Source organism: Cadophora gregata (assembly GCF_030347475.1).
Source record: "Cadophora gregata isolate MNR1 chromosome Unknown scaffold_1, whole genome shotgun sequence".
In the NCBI taxonomy this organism is placed as follows: Eukaryota; Fungi; Ascomycota; class Leotiomycetes; order Helotiales; family Ploettnerulaceae; genus Cadophora; species Cadophora gregata.
Window position 1 is genome coordinate 301472 of NW_026695924.1, and position 20711 is coordinate 322182.

Below are 20711 nucleotides of genomic sequence, written 5' to 3' on the forward strand. Positions count from 1 at the left end.
GCTAAAATTACTATATACGGCCTTAGGGGTCGCTAGCTGTCAAATTAATCGACATGCAACTTAGGCTGAAATAGCGAAAATAGCGCCTACGGCGGTCAGCCGGCGGCTGCCTGGAGCCAGATCTTTTTGCTGATGTATTAAAGAAATTATAAGAGAAGTTATAAGATAAGTTATAAGAGAAATTATAAGAGAAATTATAAGAGAAATTATAAGAGAAATTATAAGAGAAATTATAAGAGAAATTATAAGAGAAATTATAAGAGAACTTATAAGTGAAGTTATAAAAAGAGTTATAAGAGAAGTTATTAGAGAAGTTATTAGAGAAGTTATTAGAGAAGTTATTAGAGAAGTTATTAGAGAAGTTATTAGAGAAGTTATAAAAAAGAGATTATAGACTTTTGAACTATTATATAAATAAGTTATTAGAGAAGTTATTAAAGAAGTTAATAAAAGAATTAATAAAGAAGATATCAAAGAAATTATTAAAGAAATTATAAGAGAAGTTATAAAAGAAATTACAAGAGAAGTTATAAAAAGATTTATAAGAGATATAAATAAAAGGAGTTATTAAAAAACCTATTAGAGAAAGTTATAATTAAAGAAGCTATTAGTTCTACACACTAGTAGTAAAGTTATTAATAGATCTATTAATAAAATTTATATTAAGAAACAGACTTAGTAGACTTATTAATAAAGCTATTAAAAGAGGTTTTAAAACACTATAAAAAGCTACTAGAAAACCTATTAAAAGGCAACTATAAAAGGAAGATATTAAAAGACTTATTAAAAAGTCGTTTAAGTATTATTAGAAGGCTATAAGAAGACTTATAAAAGAAGTTATAAAAGATATTATAATAAAGTTTATAAAAAACTTATAAAGATAAAAATTTAATAATAATAAAATTATTCTTAATATTCTTAATATTCTTATTATTCTTATTATTCTTATTATTCTTATTATTCTTATTATTCTTATTATTCTTATTATTCTTATTATTCTTATTATTCTTATTATTCTTATTATTCTTATTATTCTTATTATTCTTATTATTCTTATTATTCTTATTATTCTTATTATTCTTATTATTCTTATTATTCTTATTATTCTTATTATTCTTATTATTCTTATGATTTAACTTCTTATATTTTTACGTGCCTATTTAAGATTTAGTAAGAACTAGCGTTCAATACTCTATTCAACGGTCAATGCCGCTTCGAGTGGCAGTCCTTTATTTTTTCTTTTTCTTTCCTGCATGCGAGGGTAGTAGGGTTCGTGTCTTGTATGCCTCGCCTCGCCTCGCCTCGCCTCGCCTCGCTACGGTAATGAGGTGCTCGTGCTCGTGCTCGTCGCGAGGAACTACGAACTACGAACTACGAACCACGAACTACTGTACTGTTTACGTATGACCGTTGAGTTTCGGAGTTTGCTTTTTGCGATGGTATGGTACAGTAGGTGTGCGTCTGAAGAGCGGGGAAATCGGGGTGAGATGAGATCGGATGGCTGGGGAGGGGGTAAATGAGGTCAACAGTTTGAATGGAATGTGAGGTCTAGATTCTTCTTCGCATCGAGACCGAAGATTGGTAAGTGTTGTACGGTACACTGGTATGGGTGAATGCGCGATGTAAGCGTACCATCCACGCCGTTTCGTGTTGTTGTTGGTTCATGCTATGCTGGTTTGGACAGTCAAAATAGGTGATGTAAGTGTAGGATTTGTTGGAGATCCATTAGAAAGATTCATGCCCTGAAGGTCTGGGAATCCATCCTTCAGATCTTCGTTGGTCTCGATTGAGAGGTGTGACCGAGCCGAGGACTCTCTATTAGTGGTGACGTGACGATTTGCTTCATGCCGACCTGTGGATCTGTTATCCATAGTCAAAGCTGCAAGAGGCGATCTTTGGTTTCAGATTCTAACATAACGACGATAGATTCAAATATCAAATATCTCCAGGTCCTGCCTGATGCCCTTGGACCGACCTCAAACCGTCATCAGCCTTCCTCCTCCACGACAAGGCTGACAAGAACTCAAGGCTGACCGATCCACACCCATCCAATCGGCAGTCAAGCCCCAACTCGGGATCTCTCTCCATCCCAAACCCAAACCAGGGTCACCACTCCCTCCCCGCCCGCCGTGTTTAAATTTCGGCTTCGGTCGAGGTCGTTGGTTCCCAGACCAGCCCAAAATCCCAACTCCCAATCTCCAATTTCCAATATCGGAGATATCCTTGCCACTATTGAAAAAGACTACTCACTCACTCACTCTTAAATATCGCAGCACTTGCAGAATTGGGATTCTTGTCAATTCAAATGACCTACCTCGTCATAAAGCAGTTCCCACTTACGTGCAAACCCGGGTATTGAATCCCTAAAGCTCGGATGAAATAGGTAAATAGGTAAATATGATCCAAGACCCATCTTTGAAGCCTTTCTGGAAGTTGGTACCTAGGAAATGGAATAAGATCGTGATACGGTATATGAAGGGTCCAGCCCCGTCCCTCCAACCCTCTAACCCTCCTAGACCCAGCGCAGACGAACCAATCGTGCTCGCTACCCTCTCATCTAGTCCCCAGCTAGCCCACGGGCTCCATTCTCCTTCCAGCGTGGGTAGACCACCTTCCCTGATTCTGCAACAAGGACAGGCGAGACAGGGTACTTTCGTACTAAATCCGGATTTTCGAGCTTTCTTTCAAGGCTGAATGAAGATTTTAGGTTAGGTTTAGACACCACCCACAACCGAGAGTGGTGAGTTTGGTAGGGTAGTTCAGTCCAAAAGCCAATCAATCTAGTCTTGACTTTTCTAAAATAAAAATAAAAATAAAAATAAAATCCTGCATCTTTCAATCGCATCATCGTGCATTATTCTATTCTCCTCCTTCACAAATTCTATTAATTGGTAAATATAATACGGTACAACGACATCCATCCCATCGCACCGCACCGCACCGCAGCACACAGCAAGCTCCAAACACTGGTGAAGAGACATCTCCACTACCTATCAATTCAATCTAGGTACTGTGGGGATATCATACAGTAGTACGTACCCGCACACCACCACCACCACCACCACGAACCGGGATAACCTCGTGCAGACCAAACTCTGGGATCCACAACCATCTTTCCCCTTTATCCTTTCCTTTCCTGTCAAGCCAGTTCAAGCTTTTTTCCTTTCTGGACGTCGACGTTAATTGCATATAGCATTTTCTTGCGACAGACGGATCGAATAAGTACGGACGAAATAATTGCCGATATTGCGAGAATAAGCCTACCTGCAAGGCTGGTAGTGGACGAGACGAACGGACGAGAAATACATCGGAGTGCGCGTCCCTGTGAAGACAGACAGGTCTCGTCGCATTCGCAGAATCGAACTGAACCATACTTTGGACGAGTAACTTCGCGCATACACTACAGAAACACAGGCTGGCAGACAGGCAACGAGAAAGAGAAGGAGAGATATACATTGGGAGGACGCAGAGCCAGAAGCAAGACAAAAAATGGCGAAACTGAATATCTTCTCTGCGCAACACTTTAAATTCGGCACCGATCTATGGGATCCAAGTCATCGATTCGAGACTTCTTGGTTATTACCACCATGGGTACTCTTTGGGATTCGCGCGGCAATTGTATGTCTTCCCTCACTACTACAAAGCAGTACATCTGGCTCATAAAGATACAGTCCCTCTATGCATTTACAGTAACGTTCTTCATTATCGGCTGGGAACTCAGTGGTCATGACGGCCTCTCCGCGCGCGACGTGAGGAATTCATTCTCCTTCTTCACCAGTACGTCTCTCTCCCTCCTCCCCTCTCCAAAGCTTTCTTCCTACTAACCACCACCCCCCGCAACCAGTCCTCTGCTACTGGGGCATCTGCTTCTACTTCCTCATCTCCTCCATCCACACCCTCTCCTACGCCCTCCACGGCGGAACCCCCCTCCTCAACCGGTTCCCGCGCCCCCTGCAAGCCCTACACTCCCTCTTCCACACCACCATAACCACTTTCCCCCTCCTCGTCACCATCGTCTACTGGGCCATTCTCTTCTCCTCCCGCCCCTTCCCCACCACCTTCGCCCTGTGGTCCAACATCAGCCAGCACGGGCTGAACTCCGCTTTCGCACTCTTCGAGATCCTCTTCACGAGGATCAATCCCGCCCCGTGGATCCATCTGCTGTATCTTATTCTCTTGCTGGCGTGTTATCTGGGCTTGGCGTATGTGACGTACGCCACGAAGGGGTATTATGTGTATAATTTTCTGAACCCAGAGCCGGAGAGGCGTGTCGTTAATGCGGAGGGGAAGGAGGAGAATGTAGGAGGGGTGGGGAAGCCGGCTGTCGTGGGGTATGTGTTTGGGATTGCGGTGGCGATTTGTGTGATTTTCTGTGTGGTCAAGGGACTTACGACGTTGAGGAAGTGGCTTACGGAGACGAAGATGGGGAGGAAGGGGAGGTTTTATGCGGGGAGGGATATGGGCTATGGGGATGTGGAGTTGGAGACTCAGAGGGTGTGGGAGAAGTAGAGTGTGGTGGGAATAGGATTGGGATGAGTAGCTGGTGTTTGTTTGTTTAGTTGTATAAATTAGGTATTGGTTTTATTCTGCGCGGGAGGCCAATGATACTAATTACACTGATTAACTCCTCATCATGGAATATGGAAAGCGAGGCCGGCATTTCGTTCATTGCAAGGGCGTAGCGTCGAGAACGGAAAGAGTTTCTCCCAGATCCAGATTAAAGCTCTTGTGGATATGCTTTTCCTTTCCAGTAATTGTCCTTCTAGCTAACTTTTCATACTTCACCTCACTCTGCTCCCCTGTATCCTTCTTCCCTCCACCATCATCGACATCTTCCGAACCTCCCTCTCCTCACGCGAGTCACGCCTAGCTGTATACCTATACGTATTTCTTCGTCTTGTGTATCCCTCTTTTCCCTTTTCTTTCCCTCTCTATTGTCTTTTCTCGCCTGTCATTGTTAATCTCACGTCTGTTTTTGATCACATAAATTTTAACTTTGTACTCACTCCCCATATCGTGTTTCGACGTTCTAGGAACTCGCTCGGTGCGGGTCTCTCTTAGGTGTATCCTTCAGAACAGAACATCTTTCTTTAGAATCTTGCCTCCACAAAGCCATTAATAAAGTCTGGCTACCACTACTGAGCTGAACTGGAGGTTCTTCTGTTCTAGTAGCTAGGTAAGATTCTGATGGGGGCATTAGCATGCTTGGGAGAGAGGTGAGAGGTGAAAGGCCGTGGGTGGTATGCGTGACTGCACCTGACAGAATCTAGAGTGCGGGAAGAGTGAAAAGTCGGGAAGGCTTGAAGAAAGAGAAAAGGACTTGAAATTATCTGCATACAATACTTGTAGACTTATGAATATATGAGTTCAAGACTCGACTATTCACCACCTGTATTACTGACTTGTTGAGTTACGTTGAGAGAGGAGAATGTAGAAGTTAATACGGCTCTGTCATCTATTAACTGCTGCTGTTTTGAAAGTGAAACAAAAACAGAGGTGACTACTGAATACCGATGTGAAGCACTCACCTTCACCATCCGCACTTTAAACTCACGAGGATCCTCCTCCCGTGCGGGGTAGGTAGCTAAACCCCTTCCTCCCCCAGACTGTAAAAAAAATACACAAGGCAGAGTGTATATGAACAAGCATCACATTTTGTCTTGTCTTGGGAGGGGAAACCGGGATACAAGAAGCTCTTGGCGACGTAGAGATTTACGGAGCATGTCTGAATAATCGAGGAGCGTTTTCTTGTTGTGGGGTGTATTTGGAGTTGTTGATTGAGTTTCACACCTAGCTATGTTGTTTTGTTGTTCTTGGCGTCTGTAAGCGAGGCGACTGGTTAAGTGTTGTTGTCAGTCGCAAATTGAGTGTCGAAAGTCCTGCAACTATCGATGCCATCTCTCTGACTCACAGCATACCAGACTCTCTCTGTCATGCTTCTTGCCTGCAGACTCAGAGACTTTTCTCAAATCAAGCACTATTCTATTCCTTAGTCGAGGTCTTGGTCTCATCCACCGAGTGATGTACGATGTTCTGTAAACAATCATATTGCTTTCAGCGCAGTCGCAGGCCACGACTTGCTACAATGAAATTGAACAAGATGGAGGCTATATATACCGTGTTCATGCAAGGCAATCGTCGTGGCTGGTAATTTTGAGTCAAGTGTGGGTGGTGGAGGACATTCACCTGGTCCTGGAGATTGGAATCTTTGGCTACATTACCTGGAACTTTGAGATTCAGAAGAGTTGAAGGGTCACGATCGACGTAGGTGCTAAGAATGACCCCGGGCATCCCCTTTCAGCTCCAATACCACGTCCTGTCTCTTCGCTTGGTAGAACTCATCACGTGAGAAATAACTTGGGGTTGGTGTACCTACTGGTAACCTGGCCGCCGCCGAGAAGCTTTCCTTACGAATCCTTTATCTTTCTTTTTGTCACCTTTGGTATAGTGTAGAAATAAGAGCATTTCCATTAAATATGAATTAGCTCAGTTCCCTTTGGCGCTGAGCGCGAGGTTCCGACTGCGTCAGCGTTACCAGGGCAGTAATGCTCCAGTAGCAGTCGCTTGATCGCTACCCACAGATAGCTTTCTCATCGCCAACACGAAGCTCTCTATCGCTGTGGGGCATTCTATCATTGATTCTGAAGGCAGTGGCCATGTTTGCGAGGGACTCTGCTGTCGGCCAATGATTAGCGAGCCACATTGAAGACTTGCACTGTTCTTCCATCAGCGTAGAAACAGGCGTGCATTGCCTAGAACGTCCAGTGGCGTATACACACTAAACTCTTCTGGCTACTCTTTAGCCATGGTCCGAAAAGCTCGTATCAATGGGAGCTGAGCCTGGAACAAAATGGCAAGGCTTCAAGCTTTAGCCAAGCCTTTTGGTGTTCAGCTCCTTCAGCCACCACAACCTCAATTTGGATTCAACGGCAAGGCAGACTTTGTCGCGGTTTTCCTCTCTTGTAATTCTCGAGTCGCAATAAAAGTAAGCTGCTGGCATTCATCTTCATCTTCCCAACATAATCAGTGTTCTGTTCGGACAAGACCTGAGTTGTTGAACTCTGCTTGCTTGCAATCAACTTGTGGTTCTGTGACGATCATTGAAGCATGGCCGTGCTCTCACCCTCAGCCTCGAAATCGCCGGATGCATATTCTTACTCCGCAGGCAAAGAAACGAGCCATGAAGGAGTATACGATCTCAAAACCTCAAACACGAGGACAACACCAAATCCCGGAGACAGGTATAAGCGAGGATGGTATAAATACGGAGAAGCCTTCTTCCGGAGTATTGGCCTTCAAGCAGTCAATAGTTGCATGCCTTGGCGCCACAGCGAAGAATATCCCAAGGTTGCAATTGAGCGAAATAGATGGAAAGTTGTGATCCGGTCTCTCGTGCATATTCCTCCAATCGCTGGTTGCGTCTCTTTGCTGGTTCTTGCTGGCATGACGACCATCGTGGAGCCAAACTCTGCATTTCAAGTCCTACAATTCGCAGCCAAATTTCACGAGATCCTGATGCAGGCTTCCATTGCGACTATTTTGCTGTCTCACATCAGATACGAGATTACTCAGGGTGGCCGGGTCCCTTTCGGATCGCTGTTTGCTGCAGCGCAAATATCCAGCATTGCGTTTATCTGGTCGCCCGAGATGCTGGGGACTATGAAGAGTAAAGGGATGATCTGGATTAGGAGACTCGTCTTGGTGTTGCATATTGTCTTCGCTATCCTGTTGGCTGCTTCTGTGGGGCCATCGAGTGCCATTCTTATGATTCCGCGACCCATATTCCCAAAGTTCGGTGAGTGTACAGGAACACTTCCTACAGCGGTGGAGAATCTCTACCCTTCTCGCATGAGCCTAGAGACGCCTGGACGAGCGTGAGTCTGTCCTGTTTTACTCTACTACTTTGAGGTCTTGCTAATGTACTCGAAAGTGATTTCACCGCCGTCAGTAAATTAGACACCAATATAGGAACCCAGGATAATTTCTTCTCCGTCAGCGAAACTACTAAAGCTTCATTGGGGGCGCCCATCAAGGACGGCTTCAGTATACGTATGCTGAATACGTATGAAAGTGGATTCGTTATCGGGACGCCATTACAGATAACGGCGGACGCCATGAGAGCGTGCAACAATGCGGAATGGGGTACATATGATACCTACATGTCACTCATGAGCAAACAGCCGTTCGTCTATCCACACGGGTGTGACTCTATGCCCATTATCGACATGGATCCTACCTCCCCGCTGAAGTTGAGAGTGGATTTCGGAGGAGTGTCCGTCGGGTGGATCTATGCGGATCTCAATATGACGCTACAGGAGTTCGACGACGCTTATGTTGCATCTAAAAATGGATCGCATATTACATGGCTAGCACCGCCAACATATTCCAACTTCTCGTCTTCGATAGTCGCTGTGGTCGGCCCAGATCGCAAGAATCTAGGAGAAGGGGTAGTACCGTGGTACGCAACATGTTCTATCGACGCAGCCTGGCTCCCAGCCATCGTCAACATAACAGAATTCTTCCAAGTGCAGGCTTATCTCACGGATGAGAGCAGTGCCATCTTAGAACAAGGCAGCTTAGGCGGAGGACCCGATGCAGCACATATAATTCCCATAGATCCGGCATGGGCTTACAACGCGACCGCCAACGTGGACCTATTCGAACAGTTCAACCCATCGGCAACACCATCCACCACTCTGAAAGACCTGCTTGACCAAGCTTATATTCCTCAAGTTGAAGGTCAAGAGCCATGGAACGGAACAAACGACGTGGCAGAACCCGCAATCGCCTCCCTACTCATTGGAGGCATCATCTCCACAGCCATGTCAACCGCACTTACAGCCCGAGCTGTCAATGTTACATACGTGAACACCACATACGGAAGAACAGATCAGTCAACGCCCCAAAGCGTCTTCATTACCAATATAACCTCCCCTCCACTAGCCACCGAATATCGAGAAGCGACCTTTCGCCCTGGAAATCTTACCCTTCCGGACGAAGAGATTCGTCTCCTCGCTATCCCTGATCCAGCTCGTTCCTTTGTCATTGACGTCTTTGGGAGATCACTTATCGGGTACACGTTTGAATCAGTGCCCGTCAGGCTTGCAGCCGCTATCCTTTGCGTCTATTGTCTGTACGTCTTGATTTCCCTTATTGCGACTTTGGCCCTAGGATACAGCTCCAACAGTTGGGATTCGGCGTCGGAGATTACGGCACTGGCGCTGAATTCTACTCCGCCGAAACATATTGGGGCAATCAGCGCTGGTTTGCAAACGTTGCAAGTCTTTCAGGAACCGGTTGGAGTACTGGTTAACGAGAAGGATGAATTAGAGTTGGTGTTCAGAGATACTGGTGCTCATGATGGAACTGAGACATTCAGTAATGTAGATGTGAATAAGGAGTATTGATTTTGGTTGGCGTTTTGCTGGGTTTGTAGGGTGCTGTGCTTGTTTACATTTTTTTACACGGAATTTATTCTGAAGATCCGCCCCGTGCCTCGAGAAAATGCTGGGTCACATGTATCTTTCTATGTCCTGTCTTGATTGGCATCATTGATTCATATAACACACGCGCAGTGTCAGCACAAGGCGATCTGTAGAAAGACCAAAGAAACTGAGCGAATACTGCTTCATATCATCCCGAACTCAGTATCTGAGTGAGTAAATTCAGAAGCCTGTCAAAGTTCAATCGTATCTAGACCTTCTCACACATGCTCGGACCCCCAAATTGGCAGACTTGCCACGATCGCTCTCACCTGAACCTAGCAGGTGGTTTTCAGCCAATACAAATATTCATTTTGCGTTTCTTCATAACCATCTCCAAACCATAAGGTCCATACACATAATCGTTCGGGTCTTCCCAAAGCCAATCCAACAACTTCATGACGCACGATAGCGACTGCATCTCATATTGCGAGGTCGTGAGTATCGTTCGGAGATACTCGCGGTGTTCATACTGCACCATACAGGACCCGATGATTGTCAATGGCCACAGCAGGGTCGTCGCAATAGCTGGCTCGCATGTTCTGCCATTCTCGTCCAGCGTAATCCAGCCAAGCATTTGCTCAAATACAGGAATAACGGAGTCGATCACATCATCCACGGATGATCTCAGCAGATGATCCGTGACTCGAGGACCGTAGAATGTGGTGTGAAGGAATACTAAGAGCGCCCTCCTGTAAATCTCAGCTGCTATCAGCCAGTCACCGGAATACGGAATTCCATTTCGTAGAGGAGGTTGCCACGCAATGATCTTTCCTTCCAAGGCTACGTAGAGGTATGAGGATCGGGAAGACGAGAAGACACCTAGTTTATCTTTATGGCATTCTACACCGAGTTCGCAGATACGAGGAATCATTTCAAACAGCTCGTGTCCGCAGCCGAACATGACGCCGAAGCCTACGACGTAGAGGGGTCAGTCATCGGCAACATCTAGGAGCTTGTTGGGAGTTGGCGGGGTATACTTCTGGAAAGGTGGAGGTATGGGAGAGAAGATACATACTGCTTGATGCCTCGAGAGAATTGAGAGAGAACATAAAAGGATCAAAAGGGATCAGTCGGGCTTCGGATTCCAGGTTCAGAGTGACATTGTTGATTAACGCTAGATAAGCATAAAGCTCGAGAAGAAAACCTCGTATATCGGTATCGCTCCGCTTAGCAAACTCCTTAGAAAGTGAGAGTACAAAGTGACGACTAGCACGAAGATGATGCAGAACAGCCCCATTGACATTTCCAGCAATAATCTGGATTCTGAATCAGCTGCACGCAAAGCTGCAAAAGCTTAACAACTCACCTCCACGTGCGAGAGTAACAAACACGTAACTAGCAGTTTTGCCGTGTCGGCTTGATTGCTGACGACCTTCTCGGTAAGTGCATGCTTAAGCCCTCTCACAGCTAGGCCATAGTGGATCCATGTACTGGACGCTACAGCCTCGGAGTCATTCCCGTTTATCATATGAGATCCGCTTAATGCGAGAAGACTGTGCATCACAAGGCTATCCCCTTCCGCAAGAGGCAAGATGCATGCAATGAAGGGATTCTTGGGTCCGGTAATGCCCCCTAGCTTTCCGGCGGTTCTACCGCGATAGTGGTCAAAGAGCAGACGAGATGCAGGTTTTGCTAGCCATGGAGTCCCTGGCGCCCTACAGACTTGGAGTGATGGGTATCTTTTGGCGGACGTGGTACGCCAAGGTGCTTGATTCTGCTCAGGCGAATCTCTCTGTGTGTCCGCCTTCCCATGATCATCATGTGCCTTGGAGCCGAAAGAGCAGATTAGACCATTCCGAATACATCCCAGACATTCTGGTTTGGTCTCGTCACACTTCTTACGCCTCATCCTGCAGCACAGGCACCCTGTTGTAGTCCGTGGTGCTGGACGACGCTTTCGCCGAGGATGAGATGATGCATCTGTCATTCCTACCTGTTTCTCAAGGTTCTTTAAGTTAGCGGAGGCTGTCATTGGTAAGAGGAAGGTTATACAGAACGAGACAAGAGTCCGAAAAATGTTGTGTTATGAAGCTTTTGCAACATGTCGCGATGTCGTTGCCAATATAAACGCGCTTATCCACATCGTACCTTAAGCACTGCCACAAACCCCGTCACGGCCTCCAGAAGCAGCCAAGACTTCTGGTGCTGACTCAATGGTGGGAAAAGGCTTGGTTTCTTGCCCAGCCAAGCTTTTCGTCATTCTTGTCCCTTCCATTTTGCCAATGATGATATGCATTGCGGTAAGAGTTGACGCGCTTATCTTTGTGCTTACATCACAGTGTAGATTTGGACCTTTATTTGATTCTTCACTCGCTTATGGAATAGGGGTCGTGAACCAAGAGTGGGGAGACAGCCAGAAATCCGCATTGGTACGTGGGCCTCTAGATCATGGTACAAGTCATGATTTCCATTCATAATCCTGTCAATATCCCCTTCCTCCAATAACACGTATCAGTTGATGATCTATGTAGCCAGAGCCCACCTCGGCGTAACAGATGGTGCTCGGTGTCTTGGTATACCCGATACGCGAAGCAGAATGTAGGATGGTGAACAGATGGACTTCTATTTATGCTGTTACTATCAAAGCATCAGTTAAAACAATTCCGTCTGTACGCAAAACTGGCATTATCCCATTCTAAGAGAACGTTGTGCTTCGTTTCGCCTCGGTACGTTTGTTGATGTTTGACACGGACCGTGGACCGTCCCCGCTCCAGATTAGCGAGATCCCCACACTTGGCACATTTCAGCTTCAATCAGTGTACAGCAAGGACTGGATATACCATTCAGACAAACTTGGATCTGTGCGCGATCTTGTCAAGCGTTTTGCGGTGCAGACCAGTTGATGATGATCTGATTTCGATTAGTTGCCCAGAATCTCAAGTTTACTTTCACAGTCGATAGAAGTTCCGAACCAGTCTCTTGGTAGCACCTAGTGATGGCGGCAATGTACCCCGCACGGCCAATGTTGTGGGAAACACGGAGGCGCGGCAACGTCAAATAATTCCATAATTTCAGAACCAGGGAAAGTTTGGACATCTTTATGCTCAACCATATTCTTCTACAATATAACATTCCCTCGAGAAGAAGATCCATCACGAGCAACTATTATTCTGAAGTTGACCCTCGCCACTTCTGAACTGCCAAGCAACGGCAGCGCTTCGAGACATTGAGGACAGAATCTAGAGGATGGCTCACTTCACAAAATCTCAGCTGGAGAAGCCGAAAGACTTCAACTTTGCCAGAAATGTAGTAGATTATTGGGCAGCCAAAGATCCAGAATCAGTGGCTATGTACTGGGTATCTCAAGATCTGTCCGAGACACGAATGTTGAAGTACAGCCATTTCGAACGACAGTCGCATCGAATCGCCGCCCTCCTTCAGAAACTGGGTCTGTCAGCAGGGGATAGACTGGTGATGATACTTCCTCGAACTCCAGCCTGGTACGTAGCATTTTCCCCGCGTGCCGATAGATCGACGGTTTTCATGTTGACAACCACAGGTGGGAGATAGCACTCGCGTCCATCCGCAGTGGAATCGTCATCTGTCCGGCGACAACTTTACTAGTGGCAAAGGATATCGAGTTTCGCTGTAAGCTAATGGGCGCGACAGCTTTCTTTGGTGACAAGACAAGCGTCGAGAATTTCATGAGAGTTAGAAACAGCTGTCCGACAGTCAAAATCGTAGTGCAGGTTGATGAGACGAAAAAAGCTCGCGATTCCGCTATCATCGACTACTACCAACGCCTTGAGTTAGTTGATGCATCTGTTAATTTTGAAAGTCCTCGACTTCAGATAAGCGATCCGTCTCTGATATATTTTACGTCTGGAACGTCGGGTCCTCCAAAGATGGTGCAGCACAACCAGATTTCATATCCCCTAGGTGTGTATCTAAATGAGATTTCCTCGACAGCCTGCGCTAAATTTCAGGGCAGCACATACCTTGACAGGAAAACATTGGCTTCAACTCAGCCCTGGAAAAGTGTACTGGAACTTATCTGAGCAAGGCAAGTCACATGCTCTTCTCACTCGAGCATGTTGTTGATATCATTTCCAGGTTGGGCAAAAGCAGCATGGTCCTTTTTCGGGACCTGGAATTGCGGCGCAACACTCTTCGTACACGACGACCGTGGGGCATTTGACCCGCTCCGCCTCCTACACATTCTACAGACCTACCCCATCACCACGCTGTGCGCACCACCAACAGCATATCGACAGCTAGTCCTCCAGAAAAGCAAGAAGTTTCTCGAACGGAATCCGCCGAAAGCACTAGCTCATTGTACTGGTGCCGGAGAGCCACTGAATGCTAGTGTCATTGATGAATGGCAGAAGATGACTGGATTGGAGATTTTTGATGGATATGGACAAACGGAAACTGTGCTGACGTGTGGGAATTTCGCTGGTACGGCCATCAGGCCCGGATCGATGGGCAGGCCGACACCTGGAGTCCCGCTGAAGATCATCTCGTCAGACGGTACGGAGTGTGTACCGGACACAGAGGGCGATATTGCGATCCTGGTCAACAGAAACCCGGCTGGGAGCTCAGAAGAGTTTTTCGGTCTGTTTGACGGGTATCTTCGGCCTGACGGGAGCTTGGACAGGAGAATCAAGGACCTGGGCGGGAAAGAGTGGTATCTGACGGGTGATAGAGCGACGAGGGACAAGGATGGATATTATTGGTTTGTGGGAAGAGCTGACGATGTCATTAATTCTTCTGGGTACAGAATAGGTATTTTCTCCCCATGAATCATCAAGATAGGATAACTGACTGGACTTGTCAGGTCCCTTCGAAGTCGAATCGACACTAAAGTTGCACCCCGGAGTCGCAGAATCAGCAGTTGTTTCTTCACCCGACGAGTCTCGAGGCGAGGTGGTCAAGGCATTTGTCGTTCTAACTTCTGAGTTCAAAAATAGTAAAGACAGCAACGAGATCGTGGAAGAACTGCAGGATTTCTGCAAAGAGAATGCAGCGCCGTACAAGTACCCACGGAAGATCCAGCTCGTTGATCCGGATTTCTTGCCGAAGACCATCAGTGGGAAGATCAAGCGGAATGAATTGAAAGCTGCGGAGTGGAAGAAAGAAAAGAAGTCCAAGCTTTGAGAGGAGTCAATAATACTCTCTGCGTTTTGCTACTTACCAGCACAGGCCACGAGTTATATTATTTTTACTTGTACTGCTTGGTCTTGGCGAACAGAAATCGACCAACTAAATGGGGGGTGAACTGTATTTGGAAACGTGGAGAAATAGATGGCATGGAAAGACATACTTTAACAAAGTGCGTAATAGTAATGGAGAAATGCGAGTCGGCCTAAGGAGCAAGATACAGAACAGATTTGAAGAGGCCCAGATGTCATTAAGCGATAGTTGTCAGCACTTGACGAGTTAGAGGAATTCTACAAAGCAATACCACCCTCTCTGCGACCAAACAACTCCTATTTACAGTCAGCAAAGGGCTATTTTCACCATTACGCAGATGACTTACCTGAACTTTGAGCCTGAGATCACCGGTGAACCAAGCCCAAGCTCCCAACAGAGCAAACAGTACTCCAGCGACGACAACCAGCACAACGACCACTACTGCAGAAGCGCTCCAGCCACCTTTCGATTTTCCTGGAGTACTTGGCAGCGGTCCAACCACCCCCTTCCCATCACACCACAACGCAAAACTGCCCGTCCCCTCGAAATTCAAACACTTCTTCAAATTACCCCTCTCCTTATTTACCTCCATAAACGAAGCCGGACTCCCTGCACACCCCTTCTTCTCAAACTTTGCCAGCAGTGCAGAAGTACCATTCGCACAAACGCCCGTGGAATAGATCTTCATCATGTCCGTCTTAAGATCAACACACGTATCCGTGTTCGGATGATTGAAGAACGGCGCCCTCCTCCCACACGCACTCTCACTCACGCTTCCCTTCGCCGGCTTCGGAACTTCTGGTTCCTTGGGCGCATTCGGATCCGGTTTCGTGACGTTTCCAAACCCTTCGCACCAGAAGGACATGCTAGAGACTTTCTTGGCGTCGCCGATCGCCCCTGTGGAGAGACATTGCATGATTTCTGAGTCCTTGATGTCGACTAGGCCGTACGTGGAGGAGATCTCGCCGTAACCGCATTTGTAGTCTTCGAAGCGTGCCCATTTGGCGCGGGTGCCGTTGCTGCAGACGGCGGGGGTCTTGAATTGGATGCCGAAGCCGTGGATGGTGAGGCAGCGGTCGACGGGGACGGTCATGGGTTTGTGGCCTCCGACGCGTTGGCCGTTGCAGGCTGGGAAGAGATGCGTGTAGACGATTCCGTCGGTGGGTTCTTCTAATGCTACAGGTGCGTCTTCTGACTCGGTCTCATCTGACTTGTCGAAAATGTTCATTGGTTTTGGAGCAGGTGGAGGAACTGCTGTTTGGTGTCTGGTCTCCATGCTTTCTGTCGCACTCATTCTGTCCTCCATGCTTTCAGTGCCGTCGCCACAACGGAATATCATAGACCATTCCTTTGGTGAGTGGCCGCCCCAGAGACAGTATTCCGGAATACCTTTTCCGTTCATATCACTACGGTATGCTATCTCGCCTCCACAGCCTTGTCGATGATAATACGCCATAGTCGATTCCTTTCCATCTAGACAGATCGGCGCTTCTGTGATAAGCATATTATGGTCGAGATAGTAATCTCCAGAAAGGCAAACATCCGTCTCCAATGTGATAGTATTGAAAGTGCTTTCGCGGCAGCCGAAGCTGAACATAGGACGGAAGCTCAAGGGGGATGCGGGAAAGAGCTTGATGGTGGCATTTCGAGGACCGCCGATGATGATACCAGAGTCAAATGGTTCTTCTGGGACATAGGGACGATTGTGAATGAGCTCTTGTTTGGGGATAGAGGGGTTGTCGAGAGGGATTTGTTGAGCGGAGGTAACGAGGCTGAAGGCCAGCGCGAGGCTAGACGTCTGAACAAGGGAGGGTAACATCCTGTGTAGATGTATGGATCAAAGTAACGAGTGTATAATTGCACCTGTCTGGGAGCAGGACACGAGTAGGATGAGATAGAGGTAGTTATATCATGATTCTACATGATGTTGAAATCCCTTGCCAGTTGTCGCCGCCGCGCTTGCTGCGCCGCATCGAAGCCTGAATTACGGTGGGTCTGTTCTATCGATAGTAGGAAAAAGGAGTTCGGTGATCCAAAGCAAATGACTTGGAATATTACAAGTATGAAGTTTCAGAACATTCACTTAGCAATCGATCGTACGATTCAATCCCAAAATTCGAGTTTGATGAGAGAAGGACGAGTGTTGAAGTGATTGGAGGTGGAAGTCTCCCCATGTCGTCCATGAGCTAAAAATAGAACTGGAAGCGAAGCGATGAACTTCAAAAGACTGTGAACAGTGCTGAGACAAAGGGCTTCTAAGAAACGAAGATTCCGCATTTCAAGTCGTTTTCGTGATGTATTGATTTTATAGTTGTATGTTTCTAATCGAATTCTTCCCTGAGTATTTCTGCCAGACTATCAATCGAATTCTGGAATGTCAGAATGGTATGGCCGGAGCCGGACGAGATCTTCGGTTCGCGTTGCTTTCCTCCCGAAGGAAATCTTCTGCGTGAACATAACGGTAAAAGTCAATCTCAACCTCACAAAAGGTTCCGTTTGTATCCTCCATCTTAGGACAAATCTTCCGATTATTATCTTCGCCCTAACACGACCCCAGGTTTGGGTTACTTACCCATCCCGACCAAATCTCTCCGGCCCAGTCGCTAAGCGCTCTGAATGCTCAAACCCCAACAAACCCATGCGCTCTGATGCAGGAGAATAGTGTCAACTTCCTCAAGGCACGTTTGCCATCTCTTGGAAATGTTGGTGTTTCAGGATTTGCTCGTGCTACCTGCAGCCTCCTAGGAGCTCACACAGCGGTAAGACTGGCACTACAGGATTTCGACACAAACACCACATCTCGTATTTGCTACGAACATCTGTCATGATACTTTCTCTCGCATGGATTTTCATCTTGTCTGTATTGATGTCCTGAATCATTTGCAATGGGCACAGCCTCGCCAGCCGATCGGTCGCCAACAGACACATCTGATGCTCTGGTGGGATGGGTAGCCGAAAGTCGCGGGCGGGGAACTCTCACTCTGGTATCCAGCTGCATTTTCACAATTTTCCTCTGCACTTGGGTAGTTATCCACCCGCATGTATCCAAAAGCCCCTTGCTCCGCGGTCTCCACAAATTCGCTCTATTCCTGAAGACGATCGTGGCGCCAGAGTTGATCGCTGTAGAGGCATTACAGGAATGGAGTCAGGCCAAGAAGATGAAGGAGAGTTGTGCGACCTTTACGAAAGGTGATGAGACATTTACACTCATACATGCATATTTCATAGGGATGCTGGCGCTGAAATATCGTACGCCGCTGGGGAATAAGGTTATCTGGCCGAATCAGTATGTCTGGCTGTTGGAGCAGAAACTTATTGACTGGAAAGATCATGCGTCTTGGGGCTTGTCGGTAGAAGTCATTTCCGACAAGAGTAATGCAGATGGGACGGTGAAGCTGGCAGCACTCACCCAAGTGTCGTGGTTCCTCGCGCAATGTATCATGCGAACAGCACACGACTTGCCGCTTTCGCAACTCGAATCCATGACAATCAGCTACGTTCCGCTCTTCGCCGTCACTTACTTCCTTTGGTGGATAAAGCCAAAAGACATTATGACTCCATCGATCGTGGAGCTGCCAGTTATGACGCTAGAGCAAATGGCAAAGTTCGAGGACATGGCTGTGAGTAACGAGTTTGACGATGATAGGTTGGGAGGACAAAACTCGCTCTGGAGTATCTGGCATCTCACGCCTCGCGTCTTTGAGAAAGAAGCAGACGACAAGAGAAAGCAGGAAGGGCAGGATAAGGCAATGCAGGAGGCTGAGAGGAGAGCGAAGGATCGAGCAGAGAAGACTCAGACAATTGAGGAGCAAGAAATTGCTACAACGAGCGACAGTGATGAAGAGGCGAACATTGGGCTCGTACCGGTGGAGCCAAAGGAGATTGTGGTGTCCTACTGGGATCCAGATCTCTACCGATCCAGAATCTGGCCGATCATTTGTTTAATGGGTTCATCATTTGGTGCACTCCATCTGATTTCATGGCATGGGATATTCCCCACGCTCGTTGAGGAGTGGCTTTGGAGGATAGCAGCCATCACCTCCATCGTCACCCTGCTGATGTTCATGCATTTCGAGAAAGTGGTGTTCAGATGGGATGGTCCAATGTCGCTTGTCAGTCTCTCGACACCTGTTCTGTATCTTGTCAGTCGCATCATCATGACAGGTGGAGTTATCGCAGCGTTTCGAGCCTCTGATCCTCGGATTTACGACACTTACCTGGTGTCCAACTATTGGATTCATGCTTTCCAACGATGGGATGGGAACTTCATGTATGTTAGATTATTATTACATAAAATAGGGGCGTTTGGTTGGGGTTGAATTTGAAGGGAAAACTCGCTGGGGCTGGCGTCCGTGGTTGAGAATTCAACAAACGGCAAATTACTCAAATGTCAGAGTTTTGACTGAGGTGCCATACTTTTGACTCCGTTTCTGACCCAAATTCCGTAATCTCGCCTATACAGCTCGCTTTAACATGTCTCTCAATTGGTCTGTAACTTTGGTTGTATCGTACCGTCAATTGTACCGATCGTACCTCTAATTGTATCGCATCTTCAACTTCAATCGTGCTATACTTCTAATTATATCGCAAAGTATGGCACTGTGTAAGAAATAGAGTCAAAATAATGGCATCTTAGTAAGGATTGGAAAAAGTATCGTGTTTGAGTAGTCTGCTTTTAGACAACTGGGGTATCGTTGTACTATCTGAAGGTAAAACCACTTGACAAGAAACAGACTGCAGATATGACGGTTTTTTGCCCGATCCATTATCTATGAGACCACAGCAGCATCAAATATACGCATTGCAGCCATAGTGATCACTGGATATCCCATGACAACGTCATGCAAACCGGTTTGCAGAAGTTCTTCTCTGATGACGCCGACTTCGGTTCGCCATTCCATGGCCGAGCCGGCAGCTCCAAGATCAATCCTCGTCTTATACTTCTCATCCTCCAGATCTTCATAGCTAATTCCGCCAGAGACAGTAGCGTTGACCGCGTGCCAGAACAGCAACTGGGTATGGCGGAAAGGAATGTCCCAGTCATCCTCAGCATGGATCAAAGTGAGCTTGTACTTTTTCCCATTGGCCTCATTGGCCTTGATGTAGCCTGCAATTCGATCTTTGCTTGACCACTTGTCTTGGATCAAAGACCGCAAGTAAGCAAAGGCAGCAGGAAATCTGGCAATTGGAGACAAGAGAGGAATGGTGCCTGCGATCTTGTAGGTGGACACAAGAGTCGCAACGTCAACGAGTGGCGCAACTAGTACTGTGCCAGCGAAAATAACAGGGGGCGATTGAAGTGCAAAGTGTTCTGAAATAGCAAGAGTCACAGCAGTGCCCATGGACTGCCCAAAGATAAGAATGCGGTTGGGAGGAACTGCAGCGACGTTTAAGGCCCAATCAACCACTGATAAAGCGTCTAGGATAAGTCCATTTTCCGAGGGAGTACCCGTACTACGGCCGAATCCTCGATAGTCGAATGTTAGAACATGGACTTTGTCCGGGTGTCCTGCTGACAGTGCGCGGTAGTTGGGCGTTCTGTAACCTGACCCTACAGTACCTCCTGCACCATGGAAGTGTAGCACTAGCAGGGCTTCAGGGTCTTCACTTAAGAGCTTGAAAGAAAGGCGGCTTTTGATATCCAAAGCAAACCCCGATGGCTCCGCAATCAGTGCCTCTTCATGCTTGCGATACAGCCCAACAGGAAGAATATGCCACGCGTAGAGTGTTTGCCCGTCGGAGGACTGGATACTGAACGGAGAAACCTGGTTGTGCAAGAATCCAAATATCTCAGGAATGTTCAGATCCTTGAACCAGGTCATCTGAATCCCATGGAGGTAGACAACATGGGCCTGACAGATTGAGGTTGAAAGGAGTCCTAGTAGAGTGGCATGAAGCCCAACGATTACTGCGGCAGAGATTGAGGCATATTTTAGGATAGTGGTGACCATATTCCTTGCATGTATTTGCGTCCTTTCTAATGATTCGTGTGTCTATAACCGCGGTCTGCCTCGTGAAGTCGTGGTGGCAGAAGGTAGTCGCGAGGCTACAAAGCCGAAGCCTTGGAGGGGCAGCAGTGTTTCTTCGCGATTG

The 20711-nt window shown here is 47.0% G+C and overlaps 7 protein-coding genes across 7 annotated transcripts; 4 read left to right on the plus strand and 3 right to left on the minus strand.

Annotated features, from left to right (window-relative positions):
* The first annotated feature begins 2361 nt into the window (after positions 1-2361).
* Positions 2362-4724, plus strand: ONS95_000072 (uncharacterized protein). Its single transcript, XM_058493211.1, has 5 exons — positions 2362-2391; positions 2445-3031; positions 3088-3618; positions 3672-3777; positions 3845-4724. The coding sequence occupies exons 3-5, from the start codon at positions 3490-3492 to the stop codon at positions 4507-4509; spliced, it is 900 nt and encodes a 299-aa protein (XP_058363411.1). The 5' UTR covers positions 2362-2391; positions 2445-3031; positions 3088-3489; the 3' UTR covers positions 4510-4724.
* Positions 4725-6959: 2235 nt separating this feature from the next.
* ONS95_000073 (uncharacterized protein) lies at positions 6960-9407 on the plus strand (the record flags this gene model as incomplete). The annotated part of the gene is made up of 2 exons (XM_058493212.1): positions 6960-7874; positions 7931-9407. The coding sequence occupies exons 1-2, from the start codon at positions 7108-7110 to the stop codon at positions 9405-9407; spliced, it is 2244 nt and encodes a 747-aa protein (XP_058363412.1). The 5' UTR covers positions 6960-7107.
* A 266-nt stretch (positions 9408-9673) lies between these two features.
* Positions 9674-11909, minus strand: ONS95_000074 (uncharacterized protein). The gene is made up of 3 exons (XM_058493213.1): positions 10792-11909; positions 10501-10741; positions 9674-10397 (listed from the first exon to the last, which is right to left on the minus strand). Exons 1-3 carry the CDS (start codon positions 11455-11457, stop codon positions 9775-9777), a joined length of 1530 nt encoding a protein of 509 aa, XP_058363413.1. The 5' UTR covers positions 11458-11909; the 3' UTR covers positions 9674-9774.
* A 762-nt stretch (positions 11910-12671) lies between these two features.
* On the plus strand, positions 12672-14582 carry ONS95_000075 (uncharacterized protein; the record flags this gene model as incomplete). Its single annotated transcript, XM_058493214.1, has 5 exons — positions 12672-12925; positions 12985-13364; positions 13417-13488; positions 13539-14210; positions 14263-14582. The coding sequence occupies 5 exons, from the start codon at positions 12672-12674 to the stop codon at positions 14580-14582; spliced, it is 1698 nt and encodes a 565-aa protein (XP_058363414.1).
* Positions 14583-14875: 293 nt separating this feature from the next.
* On the minus strand, positions 14876-16437 carry ONS95_000076 (uncharacterized protein; the record flags this gene model as incomplete). The annotated part of the gene is made up of 2 exons (XM_058493215.1): positions 14876-14914; positions 14965-16437. 2 exons carry the CDS (start codon positions 16435-16437, stop codon positions 14876-14878), a joined length of 1512 nt encoding a protein of 503 aa, XP_058363415.1.
* Positions 16438-17503: 1066 nt separating this feature from the next.
* On the plus strand, positions 17504-18937 carry ONS95_000077 (uncharacterized protein; the record flags this gene model as incomplete). The annotated part of the gene is made up of 1 exon (XM_058493216.1): positions 17504-18937. One exon carries the CDS (start codon positions 17504-17506, stop codon positions 18935-18937), a length of 1434 nt encoding a protein of 477 aa, XP_058363416.1.
* Positions 18938-19387: 450 nt separating this feature from the next.
* ONS95_000078 (uncharacterized protein) lies at positions 19388-20569 on the minus strand (the record flags this gene model as incomplete). Its single annotated transcript, XM_058493217.1, has 1 exon — positions 19388-20569. The coding sequence occupies one exon, from the start codon at positions 20567-20569 to the stop codon at positions 19388-19390; it is 1182 nt and encodes a 393-aa protein (XP_058363417.1).
* Positions 20570-20711: the final 142 nt, after the last annotated feature.